The following is a 19140-nucleotide window of genomic DNA, read 5'->3' on the forward strand; positions in this document are numbered from 1 at the left end:
AAACATTGAATATTTCTAAACCGCCCTTTTCAGCTTCACTCTCAGTTTATCCGTCTGTCGGGTAAGAGCACCAGCATAAGGCACCGCATCCGGGGCGCTACAAAATACATAGTATGTCTTTGAATAATTATTTGATGCAATCAATAAATCCAGGATCAGACATCATCGATTATCAATTTGATTATAATATGCTGATCGTGTGACATGACATGTGATGCTTGACTCCAGCTGCTGTCTCATAACCGTGGTTCGGCCAATGGTTCTCAGCCATCCCGGTCGATGATTTCATGACCTTCGGACCTCGAGTCAGACCTGAGGACAGCCAAAATAGTTAAAAAGGAGCTCTGGAAGTGACGAATGTAATTATGTACACAAGGTGCAAAACATCTCATATTCCACTGATACCGAGCTGACCGCACGCACCAACAACGTCCAAAATGGCCTGGACCTCAAGAGATGCGCTCCGCCCTTTTCTCTTTGTCGCCCGTCTGTTCGCATGGATAAGTGCTGTCATCGTCATGGGCGTCACTGCTTGGGCCGTGACCAAGGTTGATGGCTACCGAGTGGTCTATCCGCTGGTGATCGTACGTCTTTCGCGCCTGGATGATAAGAAATAGGGTTTCTGACTCTGGCAGGCTGTGCTAACAACAGCGTTTTACATCCCTGCGATGGTAGTGTCAACTATGAAACGTAACCGCGGATATATGCTGCCCTTGGACATTGTCTTTTCCTACTTGTACGCTTACATGCTCCCCCTGTTTCTTGAGACGTGAGTACTAATGAGTAATGAACAGGTGGCTTGCAGCATTCATCTTCCTTGCCCAGCACGTTGGGCAGCTGAACTGTCGATGGTTCGCTTTCGGCGTATCAAGCTCCTGCACCCGCAAGAGAACTGCCGAAGCCTTCTCCTTCCTGGCTTTGTAAGTTGCTAGCTGATGTGTGGAGTGCAGTCAAATGTGCTAACTCAAGTGCGCAGCTTCTGGATTCTCTGCGCCATGTGCTTTGAGATCTTCAATTTCTACTTTAGTGGAAAGGAGGGACCAGTGCGCACCCATGCCGAGAAACCTCCCCATCCCGAGACTGGCCGTGCTCCTGCCGATGCACCAGCAGATGTTGCCCAACCGGCTGCCTAGATGACAGCTTAATTATTGACGTTTTCAGGATTGACTTGTCCTCGGCGTACTGCTGTACCTGAAGGCCTTGAAATCTGGACTCGTCGCTTTGAATTCATATGGAACGTGTGCTTTGATTGATTTGCGCTGCTAGTCCCAGGATTTTAGTATAGGCTAATCACGAAAAGGTGATGGTGTTCGCGTATGTTTGGATAAGGCCCATTAGTATTTAATTTGACTACTTAATATTGAGACAGTTTGTTATGGGAAGTTATAAGAGGTGAACTGCCTAAAGCAAATTCAATTTAAATCCTGCGAGGCAAGATAACTAGTTGTTCTGGGATCTGCGAATGAACTGGTTGGTTGACTCGCGTGGAAGAATAAGTTTGGCTTTGGCTACAAAGTCCTTCAGATGATAAACGTGCTGACGACTGCACCACTACCATGGATGAGCCAGACTCGGTTCTTTTCTTGTGCCATGAGTACCTGGCAAAGAACTATATTCCCTACTTATGGTAACCCGGCGAGGCCTAGAATTGACAGTCTCAGCATCTCTCCTGAGTGCGTAATGTGCTTACGATTTTAGTCCGCAATTCGGCCAAGTGGAGACCCGCAAAATGGTCTGGATTTGAGAGTCGAGAGTCGAGACCACAGTGGATAATGGAGGCAAATCACGTTGAATTATTGGTCCAAACAATTAAAACAGCTCTAGTACTGTGCCAGCTCCCCATTCAATTGGCTGTGTTTATGAGGAAACATAGTAGGAGCCCTCGTATTATGTCCTGAACAGCATCAGCCTCGACAGATGTAGATGCGGCCTACAGAACGTCGAATAAACCTCCACACAAGATCAAAATGGACCTAGTCAATGGGAACAGGGCTGAAACACGCTATCCACGTGCATGCGCTGACCGTTTTGATCAAGTGTTCGCAAACCCCGACTCCACTATGGGATATAAATGTAGCAGGGACAGGCCGCGACCATGTTGACTGCTCATGCAAAGCAAGCAGTCCTTACAGCTTTATTCTCTTCGTAGAATCATTCTTTAGACGAGGTTGATCCTCGCACGATCCTTTCTACTATCAATTGCCATTGTGCCACAGTCTATCCTTAAGCCCAACACTCCTTTCAATCGGTCAACCACCATGTTCTTTTCCAAAATCCTTTTCCCAGCGGCCTTTGCGCTGACTGTCTCGGCCCTCCCGCAATTTTATCCTGGTGGCAGCTTGACTCGGCCTGGTGCAACTGCCACCTCCAGCGCAAGCATCAGCACTACCTCCACCTCCGCCAGCACCAGTGCCAGCCCAAGCGCTACAACCAGCAGCAGCAGCGGCAGCGTCCAGATTGTAAACAACCTCGACTCCACCGTCTATCTGTGGTCCACCTCCGATACCTCCAGCGCCATGCAAACCATCGCCTCCGGTGAGACCTGCTCCGAGACCTACCAGACCAACTCCAACGGCGGCGGAATCTCCATCAAGATGGCCACCACCGAGAGCCAGGCCAGTGTCCTCCAGTTTGAATATACCAAGGACAGCGATACGCTCTACTGGGACTTGTCGGCAATCGACATGGACTCGGACTCGGAATTCATCAAAGCGGGATTCTCGGCTACACCTAGTGACTCGAGTTGCACATCCGTGACCTGTGCGGCTGGCGACAGTGACTGCAGCGAGGTGTATCAGGAGTCGGATGATGTTGCGACGCAGAGCTGCTCGGCTACTGCGGGAATTACGGTTACATTGGGCTGATGGCCTTTCGGACCGCATGTATTCGGTGACATTCATTGCTTCGATTGACAGTTTTATCAAGTAGGGGATAGAGAAGAGTAGGCTGGTCTTGCTCGATCATAGTGAATGTTTTACTGGTATAGAAAATGTATTTAGATGGGGCACATCTGGTCTACCGTTCATTCATGACGCTTACGTTATAGAATAGACTGATTTAAAATGAATCAGAACTGGTCTTCAGCAGTCATAGACTTCCGCGAGGGAGCTTCAAGGACAAGGGTTTACATGAAAATGTCTCACTTCAACGCTCAACCATGGTTGCGATATCTCAGGTCAGGGTCTAGCCTCTTTCTCTTTTATTTCACGGAGTGGTGTCTCTGCAAATAAGTCATTGAAAATCGTTAAAGTAACTATGAACACGTGAATACACGGGTTCTGCACCTGCTGCTCCTGGCAGGCATTCCCGTCCATCCTTGTTCCCACACTGCGCAAAAATGCATCGCCACAGTACTCGAAGCAGCAGTCGTAGTCATTTTCTTCTTAATGGAAGTGTCGTCTACGATAGAACCACAGTCACCATTGCATGCCCAGGAACATTGACAGTAGCCGCTCCTCCAGTAACTGACACGGTGGTCTCGCTGATATTATTGTGGCTGTTATCCGTGAGGTATGCCTTGGCCGAGCCAGCAGAGAACCCCTTGACGGTGACTGATGTCGCCGAAGACGCACTATTGATCATCTGAACCGCAACGGTGCCATCCTTATTCTTGAACGCAGTCATCTGCAGCGTCGAAGTAGACCCCGAGACGGCCACGCGCACCGCTCCAGGCCGTACAAACCGACTCCACTGCGCAATCGCCCACAATCGGCCGGATGGAATGATATTCGTTCCGTCGGTAATCACCAAGCACGAGTTCGTGGTACCTTTCTCGAAGCCCTCCCAGTACAGGTACGCGCTCACCCCGCCCTGCGTGATCGCAGTGTAGATCTTCTGCGCCCAGGTGAAACCCTCGCCTTGCCCCCCGTTGGAGTACCAGGTCGTTTCCCACGTGCCGGCGTCCGAGAGGTCTGCGTTCTCGGTCTGCCAGACCGGGATGGATGCGCCCATGGGGCTGGTCGGATCAGACGAGTACGAGTGCGAGGTGATCCGCGAGAGGAGCTTCTCGACACTGGCGGAGATGAGTTGTGCGGTGCGAGTTTTCTGCGCGGCCCAGCCCATCGCATCGCAGCAGTTGATGCCCACGCGGCTCAGGCCTGCTTTTTGCAGGGTGGGATGCAGCACCCTGATGAAGTCTGCGGCCTGGACCCCGTCTGACAGCATGGAGGAGTATGCTGTCCTACCGTATTGTCAATATTACACGGCTGCCGAGCAAGGGCAAGGGAGACACACTTGAGATCCGGCTCGTTCAGGAAGCCCACGTGCGTGATATCCAGTCCCAACGCCGCATAGTCCTGGATATATTTGACCAGGTAATTTGCATACGCCTGGGTCCAGTTGCCGCTCGCGCAATTCGCTCCCGTGACTCCACACAGATAGCCCCCGTTGGCCTGGTCATTGTTGGTCTTCATGAACCCCGGGGCACTCCACGCATCCGCGTAAATGGTCTTCACGCCGTATTTGACCGCCTGCTGCGTCACCCATACCTGGTTCGAGTCCGTGCCGAGAGCTATATACTGCGGCGTGGCATTCGGGGAGCCTGGGGAATTTGGCAAAATGCTGTCGCTGCTACTAGAGCCGATGCGGTTGCGCAGGATGGTCATACCTGCTCCCTTGGTGGGGCTGAAGAGGAGATCCAGGGCGTATTGACGCTGGTTTGAATTGAGATTGTACAGGTCGTTCGCGCGGCCGAAGGCCTGTGAGAAGCCGAACCCATCCATGGTTTGGAAGGTTTGTCCTGTGTTGACGGTGGCCGTCAGGGCGTTAGCCGCAGCGGCCAGGCCAGCTAGAAGAAGGAGAGTCATTTTGCCGTTGCCTTGCTGTCCTATCCCAGCCATGAAGGTAGAAGGGAGTTATGGCTTCTTATATCTATGTAGATCCTGTAGATCCTGCTGGATTTGTCACGGACGGAGCCCCGATTTTCCGAAACGGTCTTATGAAGAATTGGCTCTATGGAGAAACAGAAACAGGCTCCTGTGGGGTAAAGCTTGAATGTCTTAGCCAGCCAGGATCCGGGCTCCACATTTGATTGCACAGAATCAACTTGAAACCGGAAGCGAGGCCGTGCAACTCTTCAGATGAAACACCGTTTGTCGCTTCGGGATTAGAGTCACGGATAAAATGCCATGGAGGGAGCAGGCTGTTTCCCAAGAACCGGGTAGAACAGGCTGAATAGCCTCAATCACCCCTTGATAGCGGGGTCGACCAGTTTCATGCAAATTGTAGAGCACCGCATGACAACCGTCGGCATCTGCAGAAAGCACTAGCGGATAGTTCACTGATACGACGGTGGATATAAGTGTGGTTCAAGGATCGTCCGTCCGCCATCCTAGGGTTGTAGTTCATGTCCAACTCTAACTCTTTTCCAGTCTATTACTATCCCTAAGCTTTATCTGATGAGAGCATGCCACCCCCAACAGGAGACTCTCCTTAAAAATTGTTATCCTGTATTTAGCTGCCTAGACTAGCATATACTATCATGGATAACTCACCAGCTTTGCTTCAGGGCACTGTCCCTTGCATATTTACTTCTGCATTTTGCCTCATAACCGGCCCTTTCTAGCCGAGGAAAAGGGGTCTTTTGAATTGACATTTTGTTTCGGTTTGTTGCCAGGGAATGAGACTGGCAATCGACTAATCCCCATTCGTCAAGGTATTACAACACGGTAATTTCTTATCAGCTATGCAGGGCCACCGTGGCGCAAATTGGGCGCACCGGGCCGAAGATCTCTCTGTGCATATCTCGTAAGTCGTAGGAGAGAGCACAAATACCTTGTCACCTGTGAGGCGGAGCTAAGGTCAAGTTTGCTACTTGGGGAAGGAAAGACCCACCATAAATATCCGATGTCAAGCCCTCAAAAGCAGAGCGGGTCTTCCAGCGTTCATATGACCCACATTTTTGTGAAGCCTTATGTATGAGCACCAAGCGAATGATGCTCGCAACCGAGAATGGGCCGTGGGAGAAAGAATATATGTTCCCCACAATCTATTAGCACTAGTTTCCGCGACTGTGGATCAGCATTATTGCCCTCACGGGGCTCTTCATCTGGGGACCGGGACAATCCAGAGAGTGATATTCGTGTTCATGAAAGGAGAGTGTCAACAATAAGCTGGCCGGATAGTGGAGTCAACGGGCAAATACAAGATATCGTCATCTAAGCCAGCCATTGACCATTGAAGAAGGAAGGGAGACGTATTTCTCTCCTAAGACAGCAAGGGGGATGACGGTCCCTCCAGCCTGTCGACTAGATCTGGTTCTCGGGACCAGCAGGTCTATCTCTCATGCGATGCAACTTCGCCGCAGGATCTTCAGAGATGTACACGAGCGTCTTTCCATCTAGCACAGCCATGGAAGCACAACAGGTTCAGCTGCCGAAATTCGTTGCCTCTGGGCCAATCCTTGCGGAGTACACCACACAACATACGAAAAGGCAGCGTTAGAAGTCTGTACAACAGCATCAGCAGAGATTCTGGCGTCGGCTGCTGCTCGAGTACGGAGTATACGCTGTCTTTGTGGTGTTCGTGTACTTTGTTCAAGTGGGCACCTCTGTGAAAAGTAACAGTATGGTGGCTTCACTGGATCCTGCAGCATAATGGCGTCTTCCAGGGCGGCTGGGCGATTGTCATTGATCTCCTTGTATTGGAAGTCCCATCCGGCTACCGGATATTGTAATTCGATGAACGTAGCTCAAGGTCGGACAACGATAGCTATTTGTATATCCCACTGGTTAAATGGTGCAGCAAACGCGATAAGCAGGCAATTGCTAGACCGATCTTGCCATCCTGATACCTACGGATAAGCCTATTCTCGCCGTCCCCGCACATGTACTACCTATTGCCCATGGCGAGGAGATGGAGGCCCTGGTGGAGCGGTTAGTACTCATAGGCGAAGTTATCTCTCGTCACAAAGAGCACCATGGGGCAGCACTGGAAGTCATAGTGACCGGACACTTCAACCGACATCATCTTCTCTGGGGTGGCAACGAAGTCATAAGACAGCGGAAGCACCAAGATGAAGCGGACCCTATCATCCATTACCGAATTCGAAGTCGTACACACAGTGAGGGTTTTCGAGTCTGTTGCGTCCTTCGTCTCTGTGTTGTTTGCCTTCGCCGATCCTTGGTAAATCCCTTTTAATTGCAAAGTCAATCCACATACACCCGTAATTGTACGGATGGGGACTATCTAGGCAACAGGACGGAGGTCAGCTCGCCCGGTTAGATCTTTCTAATGACTTCGCCTTTTTCTTGGTGGTCTAAATTCTAAAATTGTCCTCAGTTTTCACGGCCCCTAAACCAACTTTAGTACTCATACGTGGCTCATTCTCACATTGCTAGCTAAGTTTGAGTATATTGAAAATACCTAATGAAGGTGCGGTGTAAGAAAGACCTCTCACTGTATTTAGAACATGTGTAATGGTATGTAAAACGCAAAGTTCCCCACATAATGGCAGATTTAATTACCGCCCCCGCTTTCCAGCCTGTTCGTTTTAACTTTACCGTCGGCTAGTTATATTCCGCTTCCCCGCGTCCAGGTCTTTATCTAGCCGACTCACCTTCCCCTCGACTGCCTCCAGGAAAGAGCTATTCAAGCAATGTCGCCAGGTGTTCGGGAAAATGCCGTCAGATTCCCTCGGCAAAGGGTACGGTTGCCCTACCCGCGTTCAAAGTCTGGATGCCTAGTGTGTCGGCGTCAGCACAAGAAATGTGATGAACGTCGTCCCGTATGTTCTCGCTGTTTGGCAAAGGGGAAGGATTGCCAATGGCCAGTCACTGTTCAGCGTGAGGCCGATTTCGACAAGTCGCCGTCTTTCAATGACGCTCAGTCTCCAATCCGGGAAGGTCCTTCTGATCCTAGCCCCCGCAGGGAGGAACCCTTCTCTCCGACCTCAACATCCAACGATGCTGTAGGGTTTGACGATGAGGGCCTGCGTTTACCTGCACCTCCCGGTTGCTCCCTGGGCTCTGTGTCATCCATGTTTCTAGCCCACTTTGTCAGCGAGACCAGCAAATACATGACTATTGTTAGCCCGGAGAAGAACCCGTTCCTAACGCATATTCTCCCCCTGGCTTTCTCCGATGAGTTGATATTCCATTCATTACTCGTTCTTGGAGGGGCGCACTTGGAAAGTAGACAAGTCTCTCCGGAAATCAATACATGGGTATGCCGACACTATGGACGCGTCATACATCTCCTACAAGACATCATCTCTCGGAAATCAAACGAGTCAATTGATTGGCTTCGAGCCTTTCTTGCTCTGCTGATGCTGTACCTTTTTGGGGTATGTCCATTACCTCCTATTCAATCGATCTCCTCCAAAACCCTTGCCGAGCGTGTAACGACGCCAGACTCTGGATTTCGAAGAATGGCGCTTATAACACTGAGGCTTGACATTACAGACCTGACTCTTTCTTCGCTAGGTTTTCAATTCCATGCAAGCTGGAGGTGCAATTCTGCATATTCGAGCAGGGAAGAAAATTATTCCCCGACTGCTGAGTGCTTCGACGAACACGAGTAGTATGCGGACACTATGCGGTGTAACATTTGAGTTATATACCTACCTGGCCCTTGTAACCACCCCTACACCCTATAACAATGGGACAGAGTCCGAGCTTGATACTCGCAACTCTCTTCTGCTGTCTTGGGACCTACTCAAAAATTACGGAGTTTTTGGCGTCATTGTTTCTCCGATTCATCAATGTTTGGAGATCATCCCGCGTGTGGTTGCCCTTTGCACTCGCCGCCAAGCAGAATTGACCTTCAACGAATGTTCTTCGGACAGCTTGATTCTTTTCACTGAACTGATGGACATTATTGACACTATAGGTTGTGAGGATGATCTCTCCGGATCCGCGCTAAATCTTGAAAACCTCCATAGTCTCTCGATTTCAGCAGTTTATCGCCATGCCCTGACAATCTTCGCATACGATGCTATGTGGTGTGGTACTATCGCCGGAGACGAGACCCGGCTGTCAATCGTTCGCCAGCATGCGCTCAGTGCGCTGACGCATATACCAACTTTGATGGACACGCATCACAGGAACATTCTTCTGTGGCCAACTATCGTGATCGGGTCCTGTCTCCTCAATGAAGGAGAACGGGATATAATTCGATCGGTATTATCTATTAGGGAGCCGGTATTTGTGGTTACGAAGATGGGGATGATGCTCGAGAAACTCTGGGCTGAGAATGACCCTGCCTATTTTGGACCCTATGGATTGCACAAACATATGCTGTCACAGGAGACTTTTATATATCTTGCATGACGCGGTAGTTCGGGTCGATTATGTCGGCACAACCATTATAACTCACCGTGAGAGATTAACTCAATGGGAACTGATAACTTCACTTATGGGGAGATGGTCTATACACTGTTGATTATTTATATGCCAAGTTAAGGCTGATCACAAATTCCATCTTCTTTATAAGTCGACTTGCAGTCCATGTAGACACACGACAGTCTCAAATTTCATTTCCACTGGAGCCAAATTGCGATTGAACAGAACTTCAACCTGACTGGTCACGTAAAAGACCGTGGGGACACCGATAAGTTGCTTTCGCTCTGAACCAATTCGCCAAGGAAATTGACAGAACCAAACCAAAGATCACTGGTGCCCAGTTCATAGTATCCATCGTCACGGGCATATATTGGGGGAAGCAAACAAATAAGGCACTAATTATCATCCAGCATATTGCCACGACATTGACGACGGGACCAGCGGCTCGAAGATTGAAATATCTGTTGGAAGGGAGGTTTCGGCGATTAGCCAAAAGCAGACAAGTTGGCATGGCATAGGAGGTGGTAAAGCAGACAACCGATGCGCCAAATAGTCCGTTCAGAACAGTGAGAGGTGCAAAACAAAGGAGAGAGAAGGCTGCACACGCCATACATGATGCAAGTACAGCATTGAAAGGTGTCTGGAAACGACCGTTGACTGCCGAGAGCAAATTTTCTAACGGCAAGCCTCCAACTTTGGCGAAAGACCAAATAACCCTACTGCAACCGGTGATAATGCTGATCAGGCCGTTGAGGGACATGGCCCAGTATATGAGGCATACAACAATAACGAATGCTTTTGATGGCAAGGCGTCCCAGCATATCTGAAGAATCGGCATACCCGCCAATGGTTGGAGGAGCTTTTCTGGATGGGTAGTGCAGAATATTAGGGAAGTGACCATTATCAAACTGCCAGTAGCAGAAAGAATTGCATTAGCAAGCATGACAATCGGCACCTGTCGCTCTGGTTGGGGAAGCTCTTCCGCCATGTGAGCTGCTGTATCAAATAGGCAGACAGTCATCATGCCGGGGAGGAGACCGAGAAAGAAGACCAGTCCATCCGACGACCAGCCAGTCGCATTGACAACATCAATAAATGCTGTCTTTGCAGATGCTTTTGGGTGCACGACAGCGAGCAGGGTAATGCAGATGAACAAGGCTGCGATATTCAAAAAGACCACCATAAAAGCCGTCAGGTTTGGCACGATATTAACGAGCAGCGTGTTCAATATGAATGCGACAATTAAGGCAGCAATGACTAGAAGAAATATTTGCCACGAAGTAGGCTCGTATGTGTCGGAAACCAGCTGGCTAAAGCTGACAAAAAATTCAGCCGCGAAAACCGCGGTTCCAGCTGAAGCGAAGACCCATCCAAATATGGTCATTGCGCCATTCAAGTAGCTGAGAAAGCGCGCATATTTGGGCGGACTTAAGGTGGCAGTCCAATATACCTGTCCTTAAGATGGCGAAGATAATTAGCAAACCCACAGGACTTAATTCTGGCGGATCCTCACCAGAAGTATGCGGATAGGCACTTGACAGTTCGGCCAAGCTCACAGCCACCAAAAGTTGGCCAATTACTGCAACTAGGAAGCCCCAGAAGTAGAAAGGGCTACCTCCAACCCCCGTTATGAGAGTGGTATAGCCGGCAATTCCAAGAGGTGCTGCGGTAACGGAAAATTGAATGCCTATGGTGCTCCACAGGTTGAATCGATTCCGGTCAAGCTGCGTCACCTCATAGATCTGTCCCTCCCGCCTTGTCTCCACAGTATCGAGAGCTGATTGAGGCTGGGCTTTTTCGTCAAGCATCGCGGCGGTCATAATCTTTTTGTTGTATCTTTTGAATTCTGGGCTCCTACCACACTTGTCAGGAAATGTTCGTTGTCTAGAGAAGAGTTCGATAAGCTGGCAATGGTGGTAGGAATATACAAGTAGGCTATGACTATCTAGGGAGCGGTAGGCACATATACTCTACGAAATAGCTTGAAATGTGCGATGGGCCGGCCTGATTCAGTCGAATTTTGACGAATGTACCCCGCCTTTGAATCAGTAGGCTTATCTACGCGCCAGAATGTCATTATCAATTCCCTTTATGACTTCTATTTCTAGGTAGCTCTAAGTTAGATTTTGTGGGGTATGGGGAAGGAACCATCATCAGTAGGGACTCAGCCGCAGCGTGGTGGCGGGGCGAGAGTCAATGCTTCAACAATAGAGTTCCATGGGAGTCACCTGAGACCTAACTCTTGTTGTCATCATTAGACAGATTCTGGTCTCGTCCCAGGTACCATCCAATAGACAAGCATCCATCGCTTCACAACTCTATTTGCAACGGCCACATAGGTGACTTCCGGGCACCAATAGCAGTTCGCCTTAGAGCGCGTAGATAAAACTTCTTGAAGTCCAGGATACCAATGCGGGGATTGAGTTCGGCGCCCATGAAGAAATTATAGATAGTAGAGCCCGACAATCTGTGGGTTCGCCCAAGCACCATAGCTTGAGTGCAAACGACAAAGCTATTCAGGAAGCCTGACAAGATAGCGACACTCATAATGGGTCCGAACTCGTCAATTAGCGTGTACAAAGGAAATACACGAGTAAAATGCAGCACAGCGGCGATGACAAGGGTCGCATAGAAGCTGCAATAGGCGGAGCAGTAGTATGGATGGCTTTTTCCACCTTCGTGCCGCAGTGGGCGACCGAAATTCCAAACACCAGGCATATAATAGTACATGACTGCCTCTAGGGGGAAAATATCCAGTATACTGCCCATGCTTTTGCAGATGTGTAGGCCCCCCCGTAAAACCAATGGCATAGGTGACAGATAAAGTCAGGCCAGGACTGGCCGGGGTCAGGGAGAGGAATGCCATCATAGTTTGTTGCACCAATCCACATGTACCACATCAAGAGAGGAAATACTGTCATCAACAACACAGCACCGACTGAACCACCAAACTTGAATTCATCTGATGCACCGTCCGTGAATCTATGTGTGGTTTTTCATGCATTCTCTTCCGCCCGTTTAGGAGGTAGATGAGCGGCAATAGAGTTTCTTTGCGTCATGGCCATTTGGAGCAATTGATTTCGCATTTGAGTTGGACTTTGGGCTGGCGGTATTCACAAGTACTTGAAAGATTGTTTCCACAGGCGTAGCTCTTCAGGGGCATCGTATGATTCCTCTCAGATTGAGCCATGGTCCTTGCAGGACCGAGGAACCTCGGTTCCTTCGCACCCTGAGCAGCAATACCCTGAGTGCGCGGATTCAGCATTGGATGCCGGGCCCCGCGGAACCCGAACTTCAGGCAACCATGGATGTTTCCAATCTGTTTCGAAGTACCTGTAGGATCGAGCGGCTAGATAATCGACGATAGCCGCCGCCACGGCAAGGAGGCGTATGGGTACAGTCGGGCCATCATTCGTGTCGGTAACAGGAATTCGACCATTGCCTAAAAGGACGGCCTGCAGAAGAACGACCAAAAGGATAATACGATTATCGTTTATTGGTAGTCAAAGAGCGAATTGGCTGTAGATCTTCTTTACATTGAAGCATTGAAATTCATATCTGGCATATATATACCGTACATAAACCCAAAGAAGAAGAGAATTTGCAGTTTTGTTCAAGATACATTTATTTTCACCACCGAGGTCATCATATTTGCGGCGATGATTATTCTTCAACAATTGTCATTCTCGACTGCCCTTGGGGCAGTGGTTCTCATTTGTGTTTTCCGATGGATTCTGACCTCATTGATGCATGCCCAACGAGCTCGGCGAATGGGTTGTAAGCCCGCTTTTGTCCGACCGAGCAGGCTTCCGTTGGGTATTGATATCGTGAAACGCTATATGGATACAATGCGGGAGCAAATTCTCCAAAATGATGATCTGGTGCTCTACGAAGAGTTGGGCCGGCGCCCGACGTGGAATCAGAATCTCCTCGGTACCTGGCACCACGTCACAGCGGACCCAAAGAATATACAGGCTATACTTGCGACGCAATTCAAGGATTTTGAGCTTGGCCCTTTCCGGCGTAATATGTTCAATCCGGTTATTGGGAAAGGCATCTTTACTACCGATGGAATGGATTGGTAAAGTGCACCGTCATATCGAAGAGGTCATAGGTATTAATGTTGAACATAGGCAACACTCTCGCTCCCTCCTTCGTCCCCAATTCACTCGAGGTCAAGTTGCCAATCTGGAGCTGGAGGAACGTCACGTCCAACACCTCCTCGATCGGCTCCCAATTCAATCCGACTCGTGGACATGCACCGTGGATTTGGCGCCCTTGTTTTTCAATCTGACTCTTGACTCCGCAACTGAATTTCTCTTTGGACAGAGTGTAAATTCCCAAATTGCTTCATCGAAAGAATATCAGGGTCTCAAGCCTGGGGAATCTACACAAGATGGTCTGCCCGACGGATACTCCTTTGGTCAGGCGTTTGACCGAGCCAATGGAGTGGTTGCATACCGAGGTAGGTTGATGAGTCTGTACTTCCTCTACAATCCGGCACAATTTCGCAAAGACTGTGCAGAGATCCAACGCTTTGCCCGTTATTATGTCAACCTTGCTCTTACTGGGGGCCTGCAGTCGGGGGAGGACAAATCAGCCCCAGGGGACCAGAATGACTCTGGCTATGTATTTCTTCGGGAAGTTGCCAAGGAAACAAAAGATCCCGAAGAGCTTCGTACCCAACTTCTCAACATTCTACTGGCAGGTAGAGACACTACTGCAGGTCTTCTAGGATGGACGTTCTATCTACTCTCTCGTCATGTGGATGTTTACGAAAAGCTGCGTACCGTTATCATTGAAACATTTGGGGGGTTCTCCGGTAACACGACTATTACTTTCGAGTCCCTGAAATCATGTTCCTACCTGCAGAATGTTTTGTCTGAAGTTCTACGACTCCATCCAGTTGTCCCTGAGAATGGCCGCCGCGCGGTCCGAAACACCACGCTCCCTCGAGGAGGCGGCCCAGATGGTACATCGCCAGTCTACATCCGCGCTGGAGAGGAGGTTGCCTACAACGTGCATGTTATGCATCACCGGAAGGATATCTGGGGGGATGATGCGGACGAATTTCGCCCTGAAAGGTGGACCGGACGCAAACCGGGATGGGAGTTTTTGCCATTTAACGGTGGACCGAGGATTTGCTTGGGACAGCAATTTGCCCTCACAGAGGCTGGATACGTCGTCGTGCGGATGCTTCAGCGATTTGACAGAGTGGAAAACATGGACATGTCAACTGTTGTCAAACATAAATACACGTCGACAACTGCCCCAGTTCAGGTCCTCGTGCGGCTACATGGCAGTTCCCAATAGATAATTGATAGGCTCTCGTGGGTAAATTGATCATTTTCTCGTTAGATTTCTATAGACTGAATCATATTTTTCTGGCTTGGAATCGCGCACGCAGTCGCAGTATCACTCCCGTTGGATAATGTTCTAGCCAGTATCCCCCAACCGGAAAGTGGTCTTCGCAAAAGGCTGTGGTGGTGCCTAATTTGTCTGATTACGTGGTTGGAACTGCGACAGGCACCTTGTCTTCTATTGAGATAAAAAATGCCACCGCTTGTCGTCCGAATGACGAGGATTTTGAACGCACAATTACCGTCTTGCTACTAGACGACGTGAGAAATCTCGCTGCACCGTCTTGAGGTCATGGGCATCCAAATATTGCACGTCAATTTTTGTATCTGTTGGACTTTTTAAACTAGAATCAGAGTGGTCCACAATGCAGCCTTTGCAGTGCCCCGGGTGCTGGATGGGGCAAGGCCCTGCGCAGAGCTAACGGCATGAGGAATCATATGAAGTCCGGAAAGGGCGATTTTGCAGCTGAACATCATGTACCCACAACACAGGGTCACTCTTTTCTACTTCCAGAGTACGACCCAAAAATCACTAGCCTTGTTTCTGATAGAGAACAACAGTTATTTAATTCAACTTTTGGACCAAGGCAAGATTCTACAGAAGAGAGGGAATTAGACTGGTGCTGACATGAAGACTATTTCCGCTCATTCAATGACCGATTCCGTTTTATTTACGTTTACAACATGTAACACAGAGTTTGCTACTATAGCACCGTCTCAAACTCCAAAGCAATTGGAACAGTTGCTCCGAAGATTTCTGGGACTCAAAAAACGCCCCGCAGCGAAGTCGGTCGCCAATCTGCCTCTAGCGATCTTGAAAAGTCACACGGAAGGGAGACCAGCTAAATTGAACTTATGATCTGTTTACAATTTCTGGAACTATCTTGTTTCAGACGCGTGTGAAATTCCACTTGATGTGGACTGGATCCTGGAAACAAATACATGGAAAGGACACCATGATATCATCCAACAACCAGCATCCCTAGCCGATGGCCAGTCGTTCTCGTAACCACAGATCTGGGGGAGGCAACTTCAACCAAAGAGATGGGTCCGAGAAGCTGGAACACAAGTTGACGGGTAGTCCGGCGCAGGAATGATGGCAAGGCAGCAAGGAGTCCTCCTAGGGCCAAACAAAGCAGCGCCTAGATAAGAAAACAAACCAGGTCATGTGAGGGTTGAAATGACGTATCACAGAAAGAAATGAGAGTTAAGCTGGGAATGAGAGCGGTTAGCGATTAGATTAGATATCGGGTACTAACCGCTCGGGATAACAACACACCGGCTCTTATGGTCAATGGAAGAACGGAAGAGAGACCGTTATGTTGGATTGGGGGTTTTGCTGGAACACCTCTTGTTGCCTTATGAATCTTGGCTAACAATATGATGTCCATTATAAATAACATGTACACCTTCACCGAATGTCCAGTCCACAGTCCTCATACATCAGGCTATTTACGTGAAGCTTCATTTGACCCTTCTAGATCACCAAACTTCATTCGCCATGACTCCAGTCCCCGTTCCTCGTGTGTCGGCAACAGACGACCCAGAAATAATCACCCAAACCTTACGCCAAGCCGGTGCCCTGATTGTCGAAGGACTTCTGTCTAGAGACCAGGTGCAGGAGTTGAACCGCGAACTAGAGAAACCGCTGGAGGCCATCACTTCGGGCTCCAAACACAATGTCGAGAAGATCCAAGACTTTCATGGCAGCAATACAAAGCGCCTTACAAATGTTACAACCCACAGCAAGATTTTCCGTCATCAAATCCTTGAGAACGAACTGGTTCACGCCGTGGCTGAGAGGCTCTTCCACCAAGACTCTGGAACGTACTGGATGGGTGCCGCTCAAGTGATTCAAATCGGACCTGGAAACAAGGCTCAAGTGCTTCACCGGGATCAAAGCCAGTATCCAATTTTTGATCTTTTGGGCGCGAAGGCACCGGAGGCGACTCTCAATTTCCTCATCGCCCTGACGGATTTTACCGAAGAAAATGGCGCCACCAGAGTTATTCCTGGCTCTCACATGTGGGAAGATTATTCCAACATGGGATCACCCGACCAAACGATTCCTGCTATCATGAAGGCTGGAGATGCTGTCCTAATGAGTGGCAAGACCGTTCATGGTGGTGGTGCCAACAAAACTAAAGACGAGCACCGCCGTGGCTTAGCGTTCACACTCCAGTGTAGCTATCTGACACCAGAGGAAGCGAATCCGTTCATTATCGGATTGGATACCATCAAGCAGCTATCTCCCAGAGCACAGCGGATGTTGGGATTCCGTTCGCAATTCCCGAAGACATCACCCGGTCTCTGGCAATCCGACTACTCGGAGATTGCAGACGTTATCGGTCTCTCGGGAGACGATCCCGCCCTTGATCGCTTGAAACAAGAAATGACAGTGACGATCTGAGTCGCAAGTTGGCTGTACACTGTGCGGGCGGACGTAACCTCAAATGAAGACTTTAGTTCTTTCTGTGAGGTGGGATATAAGGTCGCCATTACATGTATTATGTCAGTCAATCTCGACGATCATACTGCGTATAAACTGCATAGCGATGGACTTCAGTAGCCCGAACAATTCTCTCCTCTCTTTTGAAGCTGTGGACTCATTGAATCAATGTATATCTGTCTGAATGACCATAATCTTTCATAAGTAGACTGCCAGACAAGCTGTTCCCTAGCGCAATTAGCTGCATGGTTTGCATCAATAAACTGTACCGAGGAGTGTATAAGTTCTCCAGTAATGTAATTTCAACTGAGCTGACTCGGCAGCTGTGGCATTGATTTATGTTTTAAATTGATACTATTTTAACAACGACACAATACTTACACATCCCTTAAGCCTAGATTCTTGGAATTGGGAGCACTATATAACTTTAGACAAAACAGCTTTCTCCCCATCGTTCAGATGGTGTGACAGCTAACCCTAATCCTTACTGGAATTTTTGCAACCTACAGTTTTGCGTTCGTATGCAATGCTTCCTCGACAAGGTCCACAGCAGCTTGAGCACACCCAAATGACGACTGATAACCAGCTCCACCCGCGCCGTAATTGTGAACTACCCATGTATCGCCGATGCGCTCCTTCTCCACCCTCGTTCCCCCTTCGCGTACTGGTCTCAACCCTACTCCGTGCCTTAGGATATCAAGATGTTCAATCCCTTTTCCGCCAGTCAGCGATGGGCATAACTCGACCGCCCTTTTCATAATTCTGACAGCAAGGTTTGGATCAACCTGAGAATCCCAGTTACCCTTCTGATAGGAGCCTCCGAGGACAGTACCACCACCTGCAGCCCTGGTCATAACGTAACAGATTTCATCATCTCCATCATCAGTCCCGGATATAGCAACCATTTTGCCCGCATCATTCCGGACCACCACAATCTGCCCACGAGCAGGTACCACTAACTTGTCTTCAACACCACCGAGCCGGGACGCCATGAGACCAGTACAATTGACGATTAAGTCAATTGAACCTCCCAACTGATTACCCATGGAGCAGGCATCCAACACATGTTTGAAATCAGCACGTCTGAAATCAACGCCATTTTTCAGGCATTCAGAGACAAGCCAAGGAAGATATATAGCTGTGTTAATACAGACGGAAGTAAAACTAGTACCTGAGTCCACCCCAGGGCTGAGTTTGTTTTTAGGAATGCTCCGGAACTTTCAGTGAGTTAGTAACCGATCTTAAAGCAAGGTCTTGGCACCTGGGGACAAACAGAACTACTACTCACGTTGGGGATAATGTCCTTGAACCAGGGATTTGGGGCCAGCAACTCAGAAAACCATTCTGCTGTGGCGGAGCCTTTATCTTTGGGTCGGCTATAGATCTCACATTCTTTCCATACGATCAGCAAATTATCTTGGTAAGGACAATTTGGTACAGGATTTGCGCACCTTGTAAATGTATGCCTGATTCCGGACGGGTGAGCGCTAGATCTAGCAGCCGTGCCCAGGTCTTTTTGTCCCATTCTGCCGCTCTAGTTCCACGTATTGAGACCCTAGCCATTCCTCTTGTGAGTCCGTGACTGCCAAAGACGCACATATTCTAGTTCTGCTCACGGCATGTAATTAGCTCCAGCCCATGGCGAAGCATATTCAATGTCATAGTCGCCGGGCATATGCTTAGCAGCTACCATAATCCGGTATCCGCTACGTTCAGATAGGATGAGCGCGGTAGTGAGTCCGGCAACCCCTGCCCTATAAAAAAATAATTAATTTGTCTTGCTATTATTGTCACCGCTTCGTTACTCTCTTACCCAATGACGACAATGTTCTTCTGTGACATACTTCAAGTTTGGCGGTATCTGAATTATAAGCAGGCGATAGATCCGGAATATCATTGCCGTGGAGAGATGCGACAGTAAGATCTCCCAGTCTTCGGTTCAAATGCGGTAGGTATCTTTGGGTACGAAGTTACATCTTAGGTCCCCGTCGGATCTATAGGTTATATGTTTGCTAGCCCTGGCTGAGACGAATATTTCTGGAATTTGTGGTTC

General features: G+C 49.0%; 8 protein-coding genes across 8 annotated transcripts; 5 read left to right on the forward strand and 3 right to left on the reverse strand.

The window, feature by feature from the left end:
• Positions 1 to 437: 437 nt before the first annotated feature.
• On the forward strand, positions 438 to 1133 carry Aud_002357 (MARVEL domain-containing protein; the record flags this gene model as incomplete). Its single annotated transcript, XM_043287328.1, has 4 exons — positions 438 to 584; positions 636 to 736; positions 795 to 920; positions 977 to 1133. The coding sequence occupies 4 exons, from the start codon at positions 438 to 440 to the stop codon at positions 1131 to 1133; spliced, it is 531 nt and encodes a 176-aa protein (XP_043143263.1).
• Positions 1134 to 2258: 1125 nt separating this feature from the next.
• On the forward strand, positions 2259 to 2864 carry Aud_002358 (putative GPI anchored cell wall protein; the record flags this gene model as incomplete). Its single annotated transcript, XM_043287329.1, has 1 exon — positions 2259 to 2864. One exon carries the CDS (start codon positions 2259 to 2261, stop codon positions 2862 to 2864), a length of 606 nt encoding a protein of 201 aa, XP_043143264.1.
• A 535-nt stretch (positions 2865 to 3399) lies between these two features.
• On the reverse strand, positions 3400 to 4805 carry Aud_002359 (glycoside hydrolase family 30 protein; the record flags this gene model as incomplete). Its single annotated transcript, XM_043287330.1, has 2 exons — positions 3400 to 4180; positions 4234 to 4805. 2 exons carry the CDS (start codon positions 4803 to 4805, stop codon positions 3400 to 3402), a joined length of 1353 nt encoding a protein of 450 aa, XP_043143265.1.
• A 2789-nt stretch (positions 4806 to 7594) lies between these two features.
• Aud_002360 (Zn(II)2Cys6 transcription factor) lies at positions 7595 to 9266 on the forward strand (the record flags this gene model as incomplete). Its single annotated transcript, XM_043287331.1, has 2 exons — positions 7595 to 8161; positions 8421 to 9266. 2 exons carry the CDS (start codon positions 7595 to 7597, stop codon positions 9264 to 9266), a joined length of 1413 nt encoding a protein of 470 aa, XP_043143266.1.
• A 728-nt stretch (positions 9267 to 9994) lies between these two features.
• On the reverse strand, positions 9995 to 11086 carry Aud_002361 (uncharacterized protein; the record flags this gene model as incomplete). Its single annotated transcript, XM_043287332.1, has 3 exons — positions 9995 to 9997; positions 10060 to 10733; positions 10792 to 11086. The coding sequence occupies 3 exons, from the start codon at positions 11084 to 11086 to the stop codon at positions 9995 to 9997; spliced, it is 972 nt and encodes a 323-aa protein (XP_043143267.1).
• A 2040-nt stretch (positions 11087 to 13126) lies between these two features.
• Positions 13127 to 14591, forward strand: Aud_002362 (cytochrome P450; the record flags this gene model as incomplete). The annotated part of the gene is made up of 2 exons (XM_043287333.1): positions 13127 to 13359; positions 13412 to 14591. 2 exons carry the CDS (start codon positions 13127 to 13129, stop codon positions 14589 to 14591), a joined length of 1413 nt encoding a protein of 470 aa, XP_043143268.1.
• Positions 14592 to 16139: 1548 nt separating this feature from the next.
• On the forward strand, positions 16140 to 17048 carry Aud_002363 (phytanoyl-CoA dioxygenase family protein; the record flags this gene model as incomplete). The annotated part of the gene is made up of 1 exon (XM_043287334.1): positions 16140 to 17048. One exon carries the CDS (start codon positions 16140 to 16142, stop codon positions 17046 to 17048), a length of 909 nt encoding a protein of 302 aa, XP_043143269.1.
• A 542-nt stretch (positions 17049 to 17590) lies between these two features.
• On the reverse strand, positions 17591 to 18079 carry Aud_002364 (FAD-dependent oxidoreductase; the record flags this gene model as incomplete). The annotated part of the gene is made up of 1 exon (XM_043287335.1): positions 17591 to 18079. One exon carries the CDS (start codon positions 18077 to 18079, stop codon positions 17591 to 17593), a length of 489 nt encoding a protein of 162 aa, XP_043143270.1.
• Between the last annotated feature and the right edge of the window lie 1061 nt (positions 18080 to 19140).

Source organism: Aspergillus udagawae, assembly GCF_001078395.1.
Source record: "Aspergillus udagawae IFM 46973 DNA, scaffold_2, whole genome shotgun sequence".
In the NCBI taxonomy this organism is placed as follows: Eukaryota; Fungi; Ascomycota; class Eurotiomycetes; order Eurotiales; family Aspergillaceae; genus Aspergillus; species Aspergillus udagawae.